At 55.3% G+C, this 17302-nt stretch overlaps 6 protein-coding genes across 6 annotated transcripts; 5 read left to right on the top strand and 1 right to left on the bottom strand.

Moving 5' to 3' along the window:
* Positions 1-1358: 1358 nt before the first annotated feature.
* E0L32_001638 (uncharacterized protein) lies at positions 1359-2879 on the top strand (the record flags this gene model as incomplete). The annotated part of the gene is made up of 1 exon (XM_031135739.1): positions 1359-2879. One exon carries the CDS (start codon positions 1359-1361, stop codon positions 2877-2879), a length of 1521 nt encoding a protein of 506 aa, XP_030990889.1.
* Positions 2880-4770: 1891 nt separating this feature from the next.
* E0L32_001637 (uncharacterized protein) lies at positions 4771-6723 on the top strand (the record flags this gene model as incomplete). The annotated part of the gene is made up of 1 exon (XM_031135738.1): positions 4771-6723. The coding sequence occupies one exon, from the start codon at positions 4771-4773 to the stop codon at positions 6721-6723; it is 1953 nt and encodes a 650-aa protein (XP_030990888.1).
* Positions 6724-7826: 1103 nt separating this feature from the next.
* E0L32_001636 (uncharacterized protein) lies at positions 7827-8202 on the bottom strand (the record flags this gene model as incomplete). Its single annotated transcript, XM_031135737.1, has 2 exons — positions 7827-8033; positions 8116-8202. 2 exons carry the CDS (start codon positions 8200-8202, stop codon positions 7827-7829), a joined length of 294 nt encoding a protein of 97 aa, XP_030990887.1.
* An 845-nt stretch (positions 8203-9047) lies between these two features.
* E0L32_001635 (uncharacterized protein) lies at positions 9048-9786 on the top strand (the record flags this gene model as incomplete). Its single annotated transcript, XM_031135736.1, has 2 exons — positions 9048-9215; positions 9268-9786. The coding sequence occupies 2 exons, from the start codon at positions 9048-9050 to the stop codon at positions 9784-9786; spliced, it is 687 nt and encodes a 228-aa protein (XP_030990886.1).
* A 1213-nt stretch (positions 9787-10999) lies between these two features.
* On the top strand, positions 11000-12689 carry E0L32_001634 (uncharacterized protein; the record flags this gene model as incomplete). The annotated part of the gene is made up of 2 exons (XM_031135735.1): positions 11000-12490; positions 12552-12689. The coding sequence occupies 2 exons, from the start codon at positions 11000-11002 to the stop codon at positions 12687-12689; spliced, it is 1629 nt and encodes a 542-aa protein (XP_030990885.1).
* Positions 12690-13809: 1120 nt separating this feature from the next.
* Positions 13810-15884, top strand: E0L32_001633 (uncharacterized protein; the record flags this gene model as incomplete). Its single annotated transcript, XM_031135734.1, has 5 exons — positions 13810-14037; positions 14128-14414; positions 14483-15012; positions 15074-15256; positions 15319-15884. The coding sequence occupies 5 exons, from the start codon at positions 13810-13812 to the stop codon at positions 15882-15884; spliced, it is 1794 nt and encodes a 597-aa protein (XP_030990884.1).
* Positions 15885-17302: the final 1418 nt, after the last annotated feature.

Genomic DNA, 17302 nt, shown 5'->3' with positions numbered 1-17302 from the left:
ATAGTTAAAATAGCGTGGAAAACGTGAGAGATTCACTGGGTTGTCTTCACAGCCCCAGACTGAGATGCCACGAACTTCTCACAGTCACAAATCCATCTTGCCACCACCGAAGCCTCAAGGGAGCTACGAGTTAAGATTCGCAGCACAGAATGACTTGTGTATACGGTAAACAATTGAATGAACTCGTGTGGTGTTCAAACTGAAGTCTATGGTCTTCCAGAGATAGCCACAGACTTAATATCAGGTGCAAGCGTGCTCGAGCTTCTTCCTTTAGCATGTCACGATTATTTCCTGCATGTGATTTCCCAGTCAATTCTTGCATAGACAAGACCTAGCCAGGAGAGAACACTGGCAACAATTACTGCAATGAATGATCTGGTACTGGGATTGAGACTATCCGAGTTCCTGGTCGTCATCACCTTCGGAGAATTGGCTCGGACCTTGAAGGCAGCTATTTTAAGGCGCCCATCAGGTGGAGTCTTCTCCAACAAAGCTAGCCCCAGAGGTTACCTATTTACCACGTTCTCCACGGTGCCGTGGACGTTGCTGGGTGGATATGGTGTCAGCCCTAGCCGATCCGCCCCAAAACATCATCCATGGATGCAGGCCGATTTGCCTTGACAGTTCCCATTTGCGTGGCTCGGCAGGCGCATCGCCAGTCTAGAAGGATTTACGCTGCGAGCAGCTCAGACTGCCGCTCGCTCTTGGTAAAGAGGAAAGAGAATAAGAGGAGATGCTTACCAGAACACGGAAGCTTTTGAAAGCGAGTCTGCAGCACGGTGGCACAGTCTTCTTCAGGACGCAAAATGCCTCCCAGATCGGGTAATTATACGCACTTGGAGTCAAAGCACCCATGTTTAGGCACCAGGCAATATAGCAAATGGGCCCAATCAAGGGAAAGATAGTGGGACACAGCTTACAGTATCACAGGCTGTGTCCGCCCATAGCTCTGTGCCGCAATGCCCGGGCTGTCCGGCTTTGTGTGCGCGCGCAGTCATCGAGGCTCAGCTCCTTGAAGTGCCTTCCCTGAGGGGCGGGACGGCCAGGCAGCGCAAAAACCTCATGGGAGCCACAATGTCTTGGTCACCACCCGCGCAGATCACCAGCTAAATCGTCATCATGCGGGCGCGCCGCAGCCCTACACCGGCTGTGATCGCCCAGGCTCACGGAGCGGGGACGGATCACACCCTAAAGTGGGGGAATCTTATTCAGGTCTTGGAATGTGAAAGGTGCAGTCAAGATCAACCAGAGATATAAGAACTCGCACCTCGCCGCCTCGAGTCAGTTGTCACCTTTTCGGCGACCTCCCCCTCCACCATCAACAACCAGTCCTGGTACAGTCCATTGCTCCCCTCATGATGATCAGACAGAAGCTTCAAGCCATCCTCGGCCTCGCCACCGTGGCGGCAGGTCTACCGACTGCTACAGATTCCAAGAGCAATTCGTCCGCGATTGAATGGATCCCGTGCCCTTCTGACGTCCCGAAGCCTGTTGAATGCGGCCAGATCGCTGTGCCGATGGACTACAGGTTGCGGAGCGGGCCTACCATCAACCTGGCTGTGTACCGTCTCAAGGCGAACGGCACCGACCGTCTGGGCAGTCTGTTTCTCAACCCCGGAGGACCCGGCGGCTCCGGCACGAGGCCAATTGCGCTGCAGGCGCAGCGTGAACAGAAAGGGATCAGGGACGCGGTGGTGAGCTACGAGGTGCGCCAGCGGTACGACCTCATCGGGCCTGACCCGCGTGGCATCGGTCTCAGCACGCCCATCCAGTGCGATCCAGCCACGCAGCAGAACCGCACGAATTACTATGTCAGCGACGAGGCCGGCTTCCAGGAGCTCGTGAGGCGCAACAAGGAGTTCGGCGAGAGTTGCGCCAACCTGAGCGGGCCGGCCCTCGGCTTCGTCGACACCATCTCGGTCGTGCAAGACCTGGACCTGATCAGGAGAGCGCTGGGCGAGAAGAAGTTTGACTACCTCGGCTTCTCCTACGGTACCCAGATCGGCGCCCAGTACGCCGAGCGCTTCCCCGAGCACACGGGCCGCATGGTGCTGGACGGCGCCCTTGACCACTCGGGCGACAGCCACACCATGTTCCTGACCGAGGCCGTGACCTACGAGAGCACCCTTAACCAGTTCTTCGACTGGTGCAACACAACGTCTGAGTGCGCCTTCCACGGCCGAGACCTGCCGACCATCTTCGACGACCTCGTCGACCGGGCCGAGCGCGAGCCCCTGCCGGCGCCCGAGTGCAAGGCCGACCCGACGAAGGGCTGTCGCGCGGACGTCACGAGCTACGACATCCTGCGCAACGTGCAGCCGCTGCTCACGCGTGTCAACGCCACGGCCTCGAGCGCGCAGAGCTGGGCGATGCTGTCCCAGATCCTCAAGCTAGCCGTCGACGACAACAACGGCACGGCCCTCGCCGCCTCGGTGCCGACGGCCAAGACCGACTTCTTCTTCTCGGAGCGCGCCGTCGAGTGCCAGGACTGGCCGCGCGCCGACTCGGCGGGCTTCCTGGCGCGGCGCATCATCGCGGCCCGGGCTCTCGCGCCGCACACGCGCGGTGTGTCGCAGTCGTTTGAGATCGAGGCTGGCTGCGCGGGCTGGCCGGCCAAGATGACGAACCCGCCCGCGCGGCTTGATGTCAAGAAGACCAAGAAGGCATCGCCGATGCTCGTGGTGAACGCCTTCCACGACCCCGAGACTAGCATCGCGTGGGCGCTCGGCCTACGGGAGCAGCTGCCGACATCGGTGAGCCTGTTCCGCGACGGGTCGGGCCACACGAGCTACGGGCTGTTTGGCGAGACGAGCAAGGCCATCGACAAGTTCTTGCTGGAGGGGAAGACGCCCAAGGACGGCGTCGTGTATGATTCTTGAAGGCGGTAGGCCGCTTGGTGCAGGTTATACTTCTTGTACATATTTTGGCTTCATAGGGCGTGGACATTCTTTCATGATGAATAATACCTCAATATTGCAATGATGCAAATCTTTGCCGCTTTACTTCTTAAGCCCGTCAACGTGGACAGCAAAGGCAACATGAGGGCATGGGGGGTAATGACAGACAGCCAAGACAAGGAGGTGGCCTGAGTGTGTAATTGCAGATTCTAAGCTACGGCAGAATAACTTCCTGTTGCTGAATCCTGGCGGATGCTACGGAATCCTGCGAGTGAGACTCCTCACACCAAACGCTGGATCAATTTCGGCATCCATACTGCGGTTCAATCCTGATGTTGACGTGCGATATCGTTCGGGGACTACTTGACAATGCGAACGCAGCTGTGTATATTCACGTCTTGGCAAATCGTGTCATTAACAGTGCATTCGCGCCGTTATCGGATGCCCGGGCTGTCACTGTTTCAATCCAAGCATCGCAGACCTGTCAGGAAATCGTCTGTACGGCTCGTCGCATCGAGTTCCAAAAACTCTGCATTTTGAGATGTCCTGATATCCCAATCCCTTGCTGCGAAGGAGCCAGAGCAGGAGCATAATTTCCGTCTTTTCAAAGAAACGCATGCATGCTGACAGTCAGCCATCGTGACGACGCTCGGTCCCTTCGGGTTTGAGTTTTACGCGTAAAGATCTGCATCGCAAACTGCCTCTCTCGCACCTTCTCACCGACTTGGGAAAGCAAGGAGAAGGAGTTCGTGTGTGTTTTTCCTTCTTCCAGCCTCCCTCACCTCCCTTCACGAATAGCGTGATGTGGACAGCGAGACCAGGGACCCCGGTAAGCCCACAATTGCTTTCGGTATCTGATCGGCGGCTTACTTCAGACAAGCAAACTGGCGACGGGAACGGGTCTGTGGCGTGGTGGATAGCGTGTGGCTTCATCACCTGGCTGAGCGGCTCTTTCTTGCAAATTGTCCTCTTTCTTCGAAATTGGAAGCTATCGTATCGCTCGAGGACAATTTCAACCAGCATGAGTGCCTGCTCCATTCTGATCTCGTCTGCGGGCGGCCGGCACCTCTCACGAGATCACTGAGGACAGGGTTGCAGGCTGTGCTGGTCTTTTATGGGGAAGGCTAAACCGTCTTGGTCCAGCACATGGGGATCTCAATCCGACGGATCCTTGTCAGGGGGCATTTGGCCATTCGTGGCGCCTTTGTTCCTGCGTCCAACAGCATCCACCAGACCACTGACAGCGTGCGGCGCCCGTTTGAGGATGGGGCTCTCACAACTCCCGCAGCAGCCCTATTCGCGGCCTCCTAAAATTAAGCTTGGCATGAGGGAAACCTAATCCCTTTCATGTGGCTCGAAGGCGATGGGAGATCGAGATTGGTCCGACTGACGGTGGAGACGAGCGTCCACCTCGGCATCCAAAGAGCCAAAGGGAGGACCGGTCCACATCCAGCAGTTAGCCGGCATTGGCTGCGGACGAGACCGCAACCTTCTCCAACCGTACGGAACCCCTGCTGACCACGCAGGGCCCGCAGGGCTGGAGATAGAGATCAACACCGCAGGATGAAAATCCCACGAAGACCGTTCCACCTCTACCAGGACTGGCAGATGCGTGGACCAGGCAGGAGTCGCAGGAGTGGCAAACCTCCTGAACGGTGCCAAGATGAGCAGACTCACATGGGTTGCAGAGGTGCTCAAAAGGCGAGTTCTGTCGCCAGAGCAAGAGTCTCTTTCTTTTCCTTCCCTCCATCACCTTCTAACCACCAGTCGCTCTTTCGTCCTGGTTCGTGTTGTTGTTTGTGCTTCAGTCGTTCTTTTCCGGAGTATTATTTAGCTCCAGCCATTCTTTTCGAGTCTACAAACAACCACAACAATGCTTATGCAATACCTCCCCCTCGTCGGGGCTGCCCTGGCGGGTGTCTGCCAGGCCGCCCCGTCGAAGATCCTCTCCCCCGAGGTGCCCGTCGATATTGCCATCCCCATCGAGGCCGAGGTTGCCGGCCGCAGCCTGGCTCCCATCAGCTTCCCCGTCAACAAGCACTGGGACCACGAGACGCTGTTCTCCGGTCTGATCGACGTTGACGCCAATGTCAACCTCGGCCTCAGCCTGCCCAAGGCTGCCATCGCCGGTGACATTGCTATCGAGCTTGGTGCCGACTTCCTCCTGGCCCCCACCATCAAGGTTCTGCTCGGTGGCGTCAAGGCCTACGTCGAGGTCGATGTTGCCGCTACCGCTGGCGTCTTCCAGTCCATTGAGCTCGTCAGCTCCGAGAAGCTCAAGATCGCCGTCCCCGGCCTGCTCGAGGTCGACATCGGTGCTGCTTTCGCTCTCGACTTGGTTCTCGGTGTCTCTGCTGCCGTCGACCTCGAGGCCGGTTTCTACGTCTCCTTCCCCGAGGGCTCGTTCATCGAGATCAACCTGCTGACCCACAAGATCGGCCGCCACATGCTCGACGGCCTGGTCGCTAACCCGCTGCCCATCGCCGTCGGTGCTGAGGTCGATCTGTCTGCTGCTGTCGAGCTCGACATCGGTCTCCGCCTGCGTGCCGAGCTCGGCATCGGCGCAGGCCTCGACCTGCTCGGCCTTGACATTGGTGCTGGTGCTGACCTTGCCATCTGGGTCTCCCTGTTCGACTACACCACCACCCTCATCAACACCCCCGAGTGCGCTCTCTCCGTCGTCGAGGCTTTCGACCTCAACGTCGGTATTGCCCTTGACATCAACGTCGATGTTGACATCCTGGCTCTCACCCTGGCTCCCACTGCCTCCGTCACCCTGGCTGCTGCCCCCGTTGCCACCATCTGCCTGCCTCCTGGTGGCGGCCACATTCCTCTGCCTCCCCCTATTGGCTCTGGCCCCGGCAACAACGGCCCCGGCAACAACGGCCCTGGTAACAACGGCCCTGGCAACGGCCACGGCAACCACGGCGGCAGCAAGGGCACTGCGAGCGCTACGGCCACTGGCGGTGATAAGGGTACTGCTACGGCCACTGGCGGTAACAAGGCTACTGCTACTGCTACGGCGACTGGTGGTTCCGGCTACCCGACCATCACCCGCGCCCCGACCAACGCCAACCAGACAGGCCTGTACCCCACCTCCACCGGCGGTGCTGGCGACATGATCACGTCGACCATCCACACCACCAAGACCTACACCATCACCTCCTGCGCCGCCTCTGTCGTCAACTGCCCGGCCGAGCACACTCAGAAGATCATCACCAGCACCACCATCTCGACCATCTTCACCTGCCCCGCCAGCACCACCTCGGCCGACCAGGGCGTGCCCACCCCGGTCACCGCTCACACCACTGTGACGCTGACCACCTGCCCCGTCCCCACGACCGGCACCTTCGTCCCGCCCACGGGCAAGCCCACCCCAGTCCCCACCGTCACCATCTGCGAGACCACCCCGGCCGGCAAGCCTTCCACTGGCTACCCCACCCAGCCCGCCCCCGTCACCAGCCCGGCCCAGTCCCAGCCCACCAAGGAGGTGACCAAGCCCGGCAACGGCGGTGAGACCAGCTACCCCGTCCAGAAGCCCAGCCAGAGCTACCCCGTCCAGCAGCCCAGCCAGAGCTACCCTGCCGAGCAGCCCAGCAAGAGCTACCCTGTTCAGCAGCCGCCTGCCAGCTACCCTGTCGGCCAGCCCACTCAGGGCTACCCCGTCACCACCGTCCCCAGCGCTCCCCACCCCTCGGGCACTGGCGCCGGCTACCCTGAGAAGCCTTGCCCCACCTGCGTCCCTGTCGCCGCTGGTGCCGTTCGCGTTGTCAGCCAGGCCCTGGTCGGTGTTGTCGCCGCCGGTGCCGCCTTTGCCCTGCTGTAAAGCGGGTAAAGTATAAGGCGAATGGGTGTTGAAATTTTTTTTTTTTTTTTGGAAGCGCTGTCCCCTTTGTTTGATATAATGATGGTGTGGAAAGGCAAAGTTCATATTCGGTTCTTGTGAATACATATATACCTCCGCTGGGCTGTTATACCATATATAGTGTATATCTGTAATGATACTATGTACATGTCAATGAGAACTCCGGAGCCCCTCGACGTGGGACAGTGTTGCATATGCTTTCGCGGACTTGGCGACGTGTTGCTTCAATCCCCGTTTATTGTGGTGTGTGGCTGTACGCGCAAAGTTCTTGATTGTACGTGCATTCTCGACTGGGACTAATTCCAAGTCTATTACCATGTATCCCAGCCTAGTCTTATTTCGTCAATCCTCGAGTGTGTGAATATGGAGAAGATTAACCTGTCTATTTAATTCTTGCCATTCTCCGGCATGTCTTGAACCCACTGCAGCCTGATTGCTTGAAGTCCGCACCTCCAGATTACATTGTGTTCCATGAGGTCGACTGGCACCTGAAGGTATCTCTACATTGCGACATGGTAAGTCGTCCAAGACGTATCATCGGTGACCCAATTAACCCAACTTATGACTCAGGATTGCAAATGCCTCAACTTGAGAACCATTGTTGGCGTGCGAGGAAGAGCAGGAAGACCAGACACAAAGAAAGGCTATCATACTATCATACCAAGTATTCCTTGAGAAATTGACAACCCCGCAGGTCTCAAAAATAGCCTGCAGAGAAATCATCGGACCTCTGTTCCTGCGCATGCATGGGAAAGGTCACACCCTTGATCAGAAAAGCTTTGAATGTCTATACAGAGATCTTAATGGCTCTCCTATACCCAGACACCCATGTGTCTTTGCTCTGAGTAGTATCACCCATATATCATAATGGCAGCATCAGATCGACTGTTATCAAGGGGACATTTGACATAGCGGCTTAGTAGAAGAAAGAGATAAGTCGCAACAAGGCCGTGGGCACGAGTGTTCATCCTGGTATTCATTCTTAGAGGACTTTGCTGCACAGTACATAGACTCAACGTCTGGGTTCTTTAACCCTCACGTCTCTAGACTCGCGGACTCGAGAACTAATCCTTCTTGGCACTTCTGGCGCCCTCATTCTGCATGCCCTCGCACCCAACGGCTCGGCCCATCAGCTCCTCCGTCTTGCCATACCCTTGCGTAGCGGGGTCTCTCTTCTCGCCGGCGGCCTTCATCGCGGCAACCGCCTGGGCCTTGTCCTGCTCACCGGAGCCCTTCCACGCATGGGAGGAGATTGCCGATCCAATCGTGCTCTGGAATAATGCAGTGTCAGCCATCACGTAGGGTGTGATGAGACGGTACAGTCTTATCTTGCATCTTGATTGAACTACATACCTCGACGGCGCCCTTGACATACTGCGCGTGGCCGGCGACGAGGCCTGGCTGCTCCTGAGGCTGGTTGCTGTTGCTGTTGGAAGACATAGCGTGTAGAGATGCGTTTGCAAAACTGGTGTCTGTCGAAAGTCATCTATGAGAGACTACTGAATTGTTCGCGTAGGTAGAGCAACGAAGGCAGGATGAATGCTATTTCGAATGATGACGAAGGTAAGTGAATGAGCGTGCATGTGGTCGAGGAGCCTAGATGACGGACGAATTGGGTCCATGACGTAATTGGGCTGGGCGAGGAATGGGGGACCTCGAGCTACCTTGATGCTTATCCTCAAACCCCCAACAGTCATTGATTCATGCGGCATCTGGTACTCCAAGGTTAGCCGTTGTTCGTCTGCTCGGATGACAGTCCCCTGATCATGTTATCCAGGCAGTTTGACGCTCCTTCGAGAGTCCCTCCCTTGTCCTGACCTTTGAATAGCGTACACTGCTTCCTCCCTCTGGTGCCCAGATCACCATCTCGCAGGAGGTCTTTCTTTATCCTTTTATAGCATTCTCAGTACCACATGACGAATAACTACTCCCTCCATTAAATGGGACCAACTATTATATGCTGTCATAAGTTCAGGCGACTGCATCCAATTTATACGTAGCCATGAAGTCAAGACTCGCCTGTTGTGCATCACGTTTGTCTAGGTTACGCAGGTGGTCCAAACATCCGTACTCATGTATTTCACTTAGTATGGCGATTTGTTCGCACATACGAAGGTATAAGTGCCATAGTTCAGTGACAAGCAGCTTCCCTTATTGGTCACTGGCTGCAGGGCTGAGCATAAAAGACGGACAAGATCCAGCCATGGAGGTATACAGGACGGCCACACCCGGGATTTCGATTCTATTACTCTCTACCATTGTCAAAGACGCAATAGACTGGCGAAATGGATCCAAATTTCCTGGTAAGGCTTCTATATGGGGATGGCCCTACTGCAAGCCAGTGGTCAGCAGCGATGCAACGAGAAACCCTCGACCAGATTGCCCTTGACTACACAGATCGTGGTTCGACCGCCGAGGAGATCGCCGATTTTGTTCTCAGTCAATACACCAAGGTAATTCCTCCTAAGCCATTGAGAGGTCCTCATCTGACTAATGTGTCCTGAGGCCTCTTACCTCTACAAATGGGTCAAAGACGAGCCCATGGGGGCCCCTGAAAAAGTCAGGTCCGAAATGTACGGTCACATGCTGCTATTCAAGCTCTTGAACGAAGAGGACCTTACCCACTGCGGCAAAGCTGCCATACTCACGAAGTTGAGCGGGTTTTTCTATCAGCCCGGTCGGCTTGCTTGTCCCCATACACCAGGCTGCTCAGCCACCGCGTTGAACCCTTGCGAGCATGTGAGAGAGATGCTTGAACTCGCGGATAATCAACTCAAGAGCGCGTTGGAGTTGTTTGATTTCCAGGTCGATCCCGAAAACCCGGACCCCGAGCAACCCGTGAAAAAAGCTGGCAAGGAACTCGCTCTCCAGCTGCGCCGATACATTACATACCAGCTCCACCCGGAAGAAAGGGGCGACGAAGATGACGACTATGATATCTCTATGAGGAGTGGTCTGGAGAGTGAAGGTGATGGGTCCGATGACTGCAAGAAGCCCAACCTTATTGAACTAACAGTGATCTAGAATATCTCTACAACCTCCAGGACGATCTTGTCCAACAGTTTGAGAACAACCTCAGGCCAAGCCACCTTGTTCGGGATGTCTCCGACGATTTTCAAAAGTTAGGGCTGTGAAAAGCTGTGGGTGGGCAAGAAAGTCGAGTGCGATGATCTTAGGAGAGGGCCCGAGGGGTCAGTAGGTACGCGGAAGCCACGTTTTCACTTGGAGTAGAGCTTCAAGCAAGCCGGCCCCAGAACAACCGGTGTCTATGGAGCGTTAATATAACGCTCGAATAAAGTCTTTTCTTGGAAGCAATGTCATACTTTCACGAATCTTCAAACTTCATCTGCGATCGTGATACCTGCTCAAGCATCTGAGGCTTGGAACCATATTCTCCTGGCCGTGGTTAGGTTGATTATTTGGTGACAAATGAAACCATGCCTTAATTGCTTGCCCAGTACACATATGAGCTCTCTCGCGATACGTAATTTTATGGATATTTAGCTGAAAGGGCGAGGAGACGGAAATCCGATTGACCTGACCCTACGTAGTGGTCATTTATGTGCTTACTTTGAGCCATGGATCAGCATAAGCTCTAGCTATGACGAAGATCTAAGAATTAGATATCGATCTTCTGGACTTCACATTGAGTTAGTTGCAGTTGTCAACATTGGGATATAGTGCATCTATACGACCAAGATCATGCTCTAACGTCCATGGACAAGGTCAAGCGCCACAACATCCCGCACTAGGTCACGCAATAAGCCATTCATTGAAGTAGCTTCCGACCCTGGAGATTGTGTTCCAATGGACTGCTCCCGGCGTGGTACATGTAACACTTTCTCCTCTCTTGGCTGCGCCTTTTGTTAGCCCCTAAATCAGCCTTTGGGTTACGCAAGGCCTCATCCTGAGTCAAATGCAGTCATCGTAGACAAACTCCCTCAGCCTGTAATGTGACCCGCATCGGAGAACCCGTTCGCCAGGGATCCCTACACAGCTTGTGCTGCCGAAGGGATCAACGAGGGCGTTCTACGGCATTTTGCATTGACATCACATGTCCCTGGGGTTTCACCACATAATGTAGCTCATCGTCCAACCCCAAAGTCGTATGAACCCTTAGAGTGAGACCGAATGCACATATAATTCGCGTTCGCCGCGTGAGTAGCGTTCCACATCCCTAGCTCTATGTGTCCCTTGGACTGTGCTCCTCCCCTCATCCACCTTCCAGCCCTTCATCATGAGCTCACCAGCTTCCCCGCCAAATACTGTCGAACTTGACGCGCTCATTGTGGGAGCCGGCTTCGGTGGCGTCTATCAACTCAAGCATCTTCGAGATGAAGGCTATAATGTCAAACTTGTCGACTTCGGGGGAGACTTCGGTGGCGTGTGGTACTGGAACCGCTACCCCGGCGCCAGAGTGGACAGTGACATCCCCCAATACGAGTTTTCTGACGAGTCTCTCTGGAAGGGCTGGCAGTGGTCCCAGCGCTTCCCCGGCAGTGCAGAGATTCGGGAGTACTTTGCCTATGTGGCGGATAAGTGGGATCTGCGCAAGGATGCCGAGTTCGGAGTCTTTATTGCTGGAGCCACCTGGGACGAAGAGACGTGTAAGTGGACAATTGTCAGCAAATGTGGCAAGCAGTATCGCGCCCAGTTCTTCTTGCTCAACACGGGTTTCGCGGCGAAGAGATACACCCCTGACTGGGAGGACATCGGCAAGTTCTCTAACTGGTTGCACCCGTCGTACTGGCCACATGAGGAGCCAGACTTGCGAGGAAAGAAGATAGCCGTCATTGGCACAGGGGCGACGGGAATCCAACTGGCGCAGGAATTGAGCAAGATTGCTAGCGACCTCGTACTATTTCAGCGCACGCCTAACCTGTGTCTCCCCATGGCTCAAGTCGAGTACCAGGGAGGGGAGCAGGCGCGACCCAAGGAGCAATACTCGGGGTTGTTTGACAGACGACAGGTAACATATGGTGGATTCTTCTTTGACTTCCTCGACCGTGCGACTTTCGACGACACCCCGGAGCAACGACGGAAGACATATCAAGAGCTCTGGGATAAGGGAGACTTCCACTTCTGGCTGGCCACGTACAATGACATGCTCTTCAATGCGGACGCTAACAAAGAGGCTTATGATTTTTGGAAGGCCAAGGTCCGCGCGCGCATCCGAGACCTCAAGCTCCAGGAGATCCTCGCCCCCGATATCCAGCCCCATAGCTTTGGTTGCAAGCGCGTTTCGCTAGAGAATGGCTTCTACGAGATTTTCAACCAGCCTAACGTGTCTTTAGTGGACGTCAAGACCACGCCTATCGTCAACGTCGACGAGACTGGCATCAACACCACCGAGAAACACTGGGACCTGGACTACGTGGTGTGTGCCACGGGGTTCGACTCCATGACGGGTGGCCTGACGCAGATTGATATTCGTGGGGTGTCAGGCCAAAGCCTGAAGGATAAGTGGAAGTCTGGCGTAAAGACGTACCTGGGCATGACGGTCGTGGGTTTCCCCAACATGTTTATCACGTACGGGCCCCAGGCCCCGACGGCGTTCTGTAACGGTCCGACGTGCGCCGAGTATCAAGGCAACTTCACAATCCGAACGTTGAATGCCATGAAGTCCAATAATTTCCGACGTATCGAGCCCAAAGCTGATGCTGAGGAGAAATGGGTTGAGAAGATCCATGATCTTGCTGATGCATCCCTCTTCCCCACAGCCAAGTCGGTAAGTCAAAACATCTTGAACATAAGCACCCAGTTCGATATGACTAATGACTTGCCTCTAGTGGTACATGGGAGATAACATTCCGGGCAAGACGCGTGAGTGTCTGGTGTATCTCGGAGGCGTCCGGACATTTCTTGAAGCCTTGAATGAGGAGGCAGATGCAGGCTATCCAAACTTTGAGAAAGGACAGTCGCTGTGAATACGCTTGTCGCCAGTGTGCGCACTCTTTCTTTTCATGGGATATGTCGAATGCTCTGGTGTTACAGTAATTAGGCTTATAAATGTCAAAGTCCCTTGGTAAGAGTTTTATCAATTCGCGTTAAAAGACTAGCCAGTATCATGGTCATGTTATCGCCTTTAGGGCCATGCTGATGTCGGTATTGCTTTCGACATCATGCATGCTGGATTTCCTTCTGAGGTGGCGAAGTGCTAGAACGATCTGGCTAACCACAGATGATCTTCTGGACCTACCAGCCTGGCCGGGAGCGGTACTGTATATGGACCTGTACTCCAGTCTCGTAGTGAAATTGGAGAGCCCAACTCGCCCCGGCGGTGATCGGGACCAACTAACGTTGTAGACAGTCCATTACTTCCTGGAAAATGCCCCCATCATTCTCGTCATCCTCAATGAACTCATAGTCTACTGAGTCTTGGCGAAGTCCAAAACAGCGGGTATTATCAACTGCCGCCTCACGAAACCCGGGATCCGGAAAACACCACCCGTTCAACTAAACCGGAAATGTCCCCGCACTCTCCATTTTACACCAACCCCAGCTTTTGCCCCAGCTTTGCCCAGAACCGAGTCTAGACTAAGCGAGACCAACAGAAATGATAACATATGTTTGGTGCGGAGTGTGGCTTTATGCCCAGGATTTGGTCACTATGGACTGGGAAGGCAACCCTTACTGGCCGAGTCATTGGTGTCTTGCCAACAGACACATATGAATCAGTGAGTAAACTTGGCGAAATCTGCCTTCTGCAGGGGGGTTTTCAGACATATGGAGTCAAGAACGTGGCACAGATCGCCAAGGGACTGCCACGCATCCATCTGCCCGGCATCAGATCTTCAGCTGATCCCCGCCTCACCCACACGGGCCATGCCAGGCTGTCTCTTCCGGCTCTTCCTAAGTGCAAGGGTCTGGACCGTTTTCAGGGACCCGGCTCTCGTTGTCCATCGGGCTGCATATATGTAATTGCCATCCCGCTGTCCTTGCTGAAGGCTCTCAGATTCCCGAAGATCAGCACATGCTGCATTGCTTGTAACCGATACAACCCTTGTAGCCGGCCTCCATATCCTACACACACTCTCTCGAGTCATCATGGCGGAGCCCAAGCATTCGGTTGCACACCAGGAGGCTCCCGCCGTCTCGGACGTGGAGAGCAAGAATAACCATCTTGAACACGTACAGACCAGCGAGACCGCGGGTGGTATCACCGGGTTCGAGGCTGACGCCGATGACCTGCCACCGGGTTACTTCAAGAGCCGTTTCTTCCTGGGCTCCATGTTTGCCATTGGCATGGGTCTCTGGGCCACTGTTGCCGCCTTTGTAAGCATTTCTCACTTCCCTTTCCAATATGTATCTTGTCAGCCGGTTGTTTCTTCCTCTCTAACACCCTGCTCTTTGCGTGTGATATAGGGCTATGCTGCTCCCATCCTCGGCCAAATCAACGCGGACCTGGGCCCGGATCCGCGCTACGTGTGGATTGCCAACGTGTACAACTGCACGCTTGCCGTGTGTATCGCACCCGTCGGCCGCTTGTCTGACATCTTCGGCCGCCGGTACTGGTGGATCGGCAGCGCGTGTCTCAGTGTCGTCGGCTGCATCGTCTGCGCTACGGCCAAGTCTGTGACCACGCTCATTGGGGGCTCCGCGCTTCTGGGCATATCCAGTGCAACGCAGCTCTCGTTCCACTATGTCATGGGGTAAGTCGACACTCTAATTCGTCTTAGAGGAAAATGGACCTTTTGCGCTGACTCTTAATTGATACAAGTGAAATCGTCCCTATCCGCTACCGCTACCTCGGCTCCGCCGCCGTCTACATCTTCTGCATACCCGGCTCGGGCGTTGCTCCTTCCATCGCCTATGCCTTCGTCAACTCGTCTGTCGGCTGGCGCGGCATTTACTACCTCCTCACGGCTGTCAACGTCGTCGCCCTCATCTGCTGGGTCCTGTTCTACTTTCCCCCTTCCTTCGATAAGAAGCACCGAGGTGACTCGCGCACCAAGACGTACTGGATCATGCATTTTGACTATGTCGGAACGTTCTTGTACGCGGGCGGCTTGATAATGTTCCTCATGGGCCTGAGCTGGGGCGGTGCCGTGTACCCCTGGAAGAGTGCGGCGACCATCTCTGCCATCGTCGTGGGAGGGGTTGTGTTGGCTATCTTCGTGCTGTGGGAGATTTACGCACCACTCAAGGAGCCACTGGTGCCGATGCACCTGTTTCGCAACAGGGAGTGGGTTGTTGCTGTCGTGCTTATGGGTTTGGGCGCCGGTGTCTACTATGCCTTTGCTATCGTCTGTGAGTGGATAGCCAGAGCCTTTTGGTATTTGACATATATACTAATGATGAGATGGCACAGGGCCGATGCAAGCGGCAGTCCTTTATGACAACGGCAACTCGGCTCGCCTAGGGGGGATCGCCGACGTCATCGGGCTCGCCGTCATCGCCGGCCAGGTCACTGGCGGCACCCTGGCCGCACGACTGAAGCACAACAGGTTCCAGGTCATGGGCGTCATGCTACTTGGTGGCATCTTCTTGGCTTGTAAGTCTCTCTTTCGCCCTGCTCCCGGATGGAGAGCCGAGCCTAATGTGCTGCCCTAAAAGGTACTGCCGTCTCCACTCCTTACAACTTCAATACTGCCCTGGCCATGATCACCGTCGGTGTCTTCTTCGTCGGCTGGAACGAGACCATCTGCATCGCAAACTCGACCATCTGCGTCCGAGACCAAAAAGAGATCGGCATCGCCGGGGGGCTCGCAGGATCGATTCGTTCCGGAATCTGCTCTGTAATGGTTGCAATTTATACTACCACCCTCACAAACCGCCTCACCACCACCGTCGCCGAGGAAGTTCCCGCCGCGCTGGTCTCGGCTGGTCTCCCCGCGTCCAGCGTGCCCGATTTCCTTGCCGCGCTGACGGGTGGCGTGGCAGGCGCCATGAGCAAGGTCCCCGGTATCACCGATGGAATCGTGGCTGCGGGTGTGGCGGCATACAAGGTGGCGAATGCGGACGCGTACAGGACGGTGTATCTGAGTACTCTGGCGTTTAGCGGGCTGGCGATCTGCCTGAGCTGGTGGGCGCCGGACACGGACAAGTATCTGTCGAGCAAGGTTGCTGCTACGCTGCATCGGGAGGACGTGTCCGATGAGGAGAGGATGCAACGGGCTTGAGTGAGCATGTGGTTAGGTACCATGGCACTGGCAGGAGAATTCGTGGCGATGGGTGATGTCGGTGCCAAGATCCAAACAGCTTGATGATTAATTACAGGTACCCCTAAAGGGCTGAAGCCTGGAGTAAATCAAAATATCATCCTCAATCCCTGAATCGTATGTGTCTATAGATTCACATGGAGTCGGGGGCTACAGTTCTGCTGCCCACAGCCTCATTCATGGCGTTGCGTGATATCCATAAGGGTAAGCAGGAAGGAACCCTTTGGTTCATTAGGTAGCCTAAGTGCAACAATAATGGCCAGTCCTTCAACTGAAGTCCTCCATGTCGAGCGTGTCCGCGAAGACAGCGCATCACGGAGCCACGGAGGATCTGAGCCCTCGCACTCATGTTGTGGCCCGACTCTACTGATATCTTAAAACAGCCTTCCTCAAGCCGAATATCAGCCCCTTTCTCATCCTTCGGAAACCCTTCATCCGCATCTGTGAAAAGCGTGCGATATCCTAATCCCTCGTGTAATCAAGTCACATCGCCACTATCCAGCTTCTTCGATCATGGCGCTGCCGAACAGACGCAGCCATAGTCTCATCATGGCAGGCTTCGTCGTGCTGGCCGCCTTTGCGGGCGATAGCATAATGGGCTTAGCTTATCGGAACGGGTACCTGCTCCTCAACGGGCGTCGGGCCGCCTCTACGGGTATGCCGAGGCCCCGATCCCCCGAACATACACCGGCCTGCGCGCGCTCGGCGAGTGGCTTTGGGGCCTGCTATCCATGTTCTGACCCCTCGCGACCATGACCTGTGAGAGACCCACGCTGCAGGTGTTTATCGTGTACATGGCTGGCCAATGCTTGGCTCTGCACACTCTGGTGATGGTTGAGGGGATTAGGAAGGGTAATCGCCGGAGGGTCGTGTCGTTGGGAGTGGAAGCTTCTGTGGACTATCGAGTGAGTGGTCTTTTGGCGCTGACCATCTTTGCAGTTTTTCTATCTGGGGCTTGGTTTACCAGTCCATACCCTGGGGCGTCATCAAGCCGCTCTACTGGGCGCTGTCTTTGGGCACACCGCCCATGTCTCAGGTCGATGCCTCAAGCTTGATGTCGGCCGCTCAAATAGTAGAGATTCTGACCTAAGACGCTTGCCAGCTCTTGACCCTGCCATTCGCCATGCTGGTCGGCTATGTCTTCCCAACCGTCATGGCCAGTCTGCCATGGGCGCAACTGTCCACACCTGAGAGGCAACAGCTCTGAATCGTCATCTAGCAAGCGTTCCCCATTTGGGTTGGCCTCGCACATTCATCCTCAGCTTTATCGTGGCCCAAAGCGCAAGCAACAAAAGATGGCATTGAGGGACAAAGTCGATGGCATGTTCGAGTGTCGCATCCCGCAACTGACTCGGGCCTCGCCCCCGAAATCTACATCC

Source organism: Thyridium curvatum, assembly GCF_004353045.1.
Source record: "Thyridium curvatum strain D216 chromosome Unknown NODE_6_length_784332_cov_80.453264, whole genome shotgun sequence".
Classification (NCBI taxonomy): Eukaryota; Fungi; Ascomycota; class Sordariomycetes; order Thyridiales; family Thyridiaceae; genus Thyridium; species Thyridium curvatum.
Note: the sequence above shows the minus strand (reverse complement) of the source record. Positions and strands in the feature narration are given on the sequence as shown.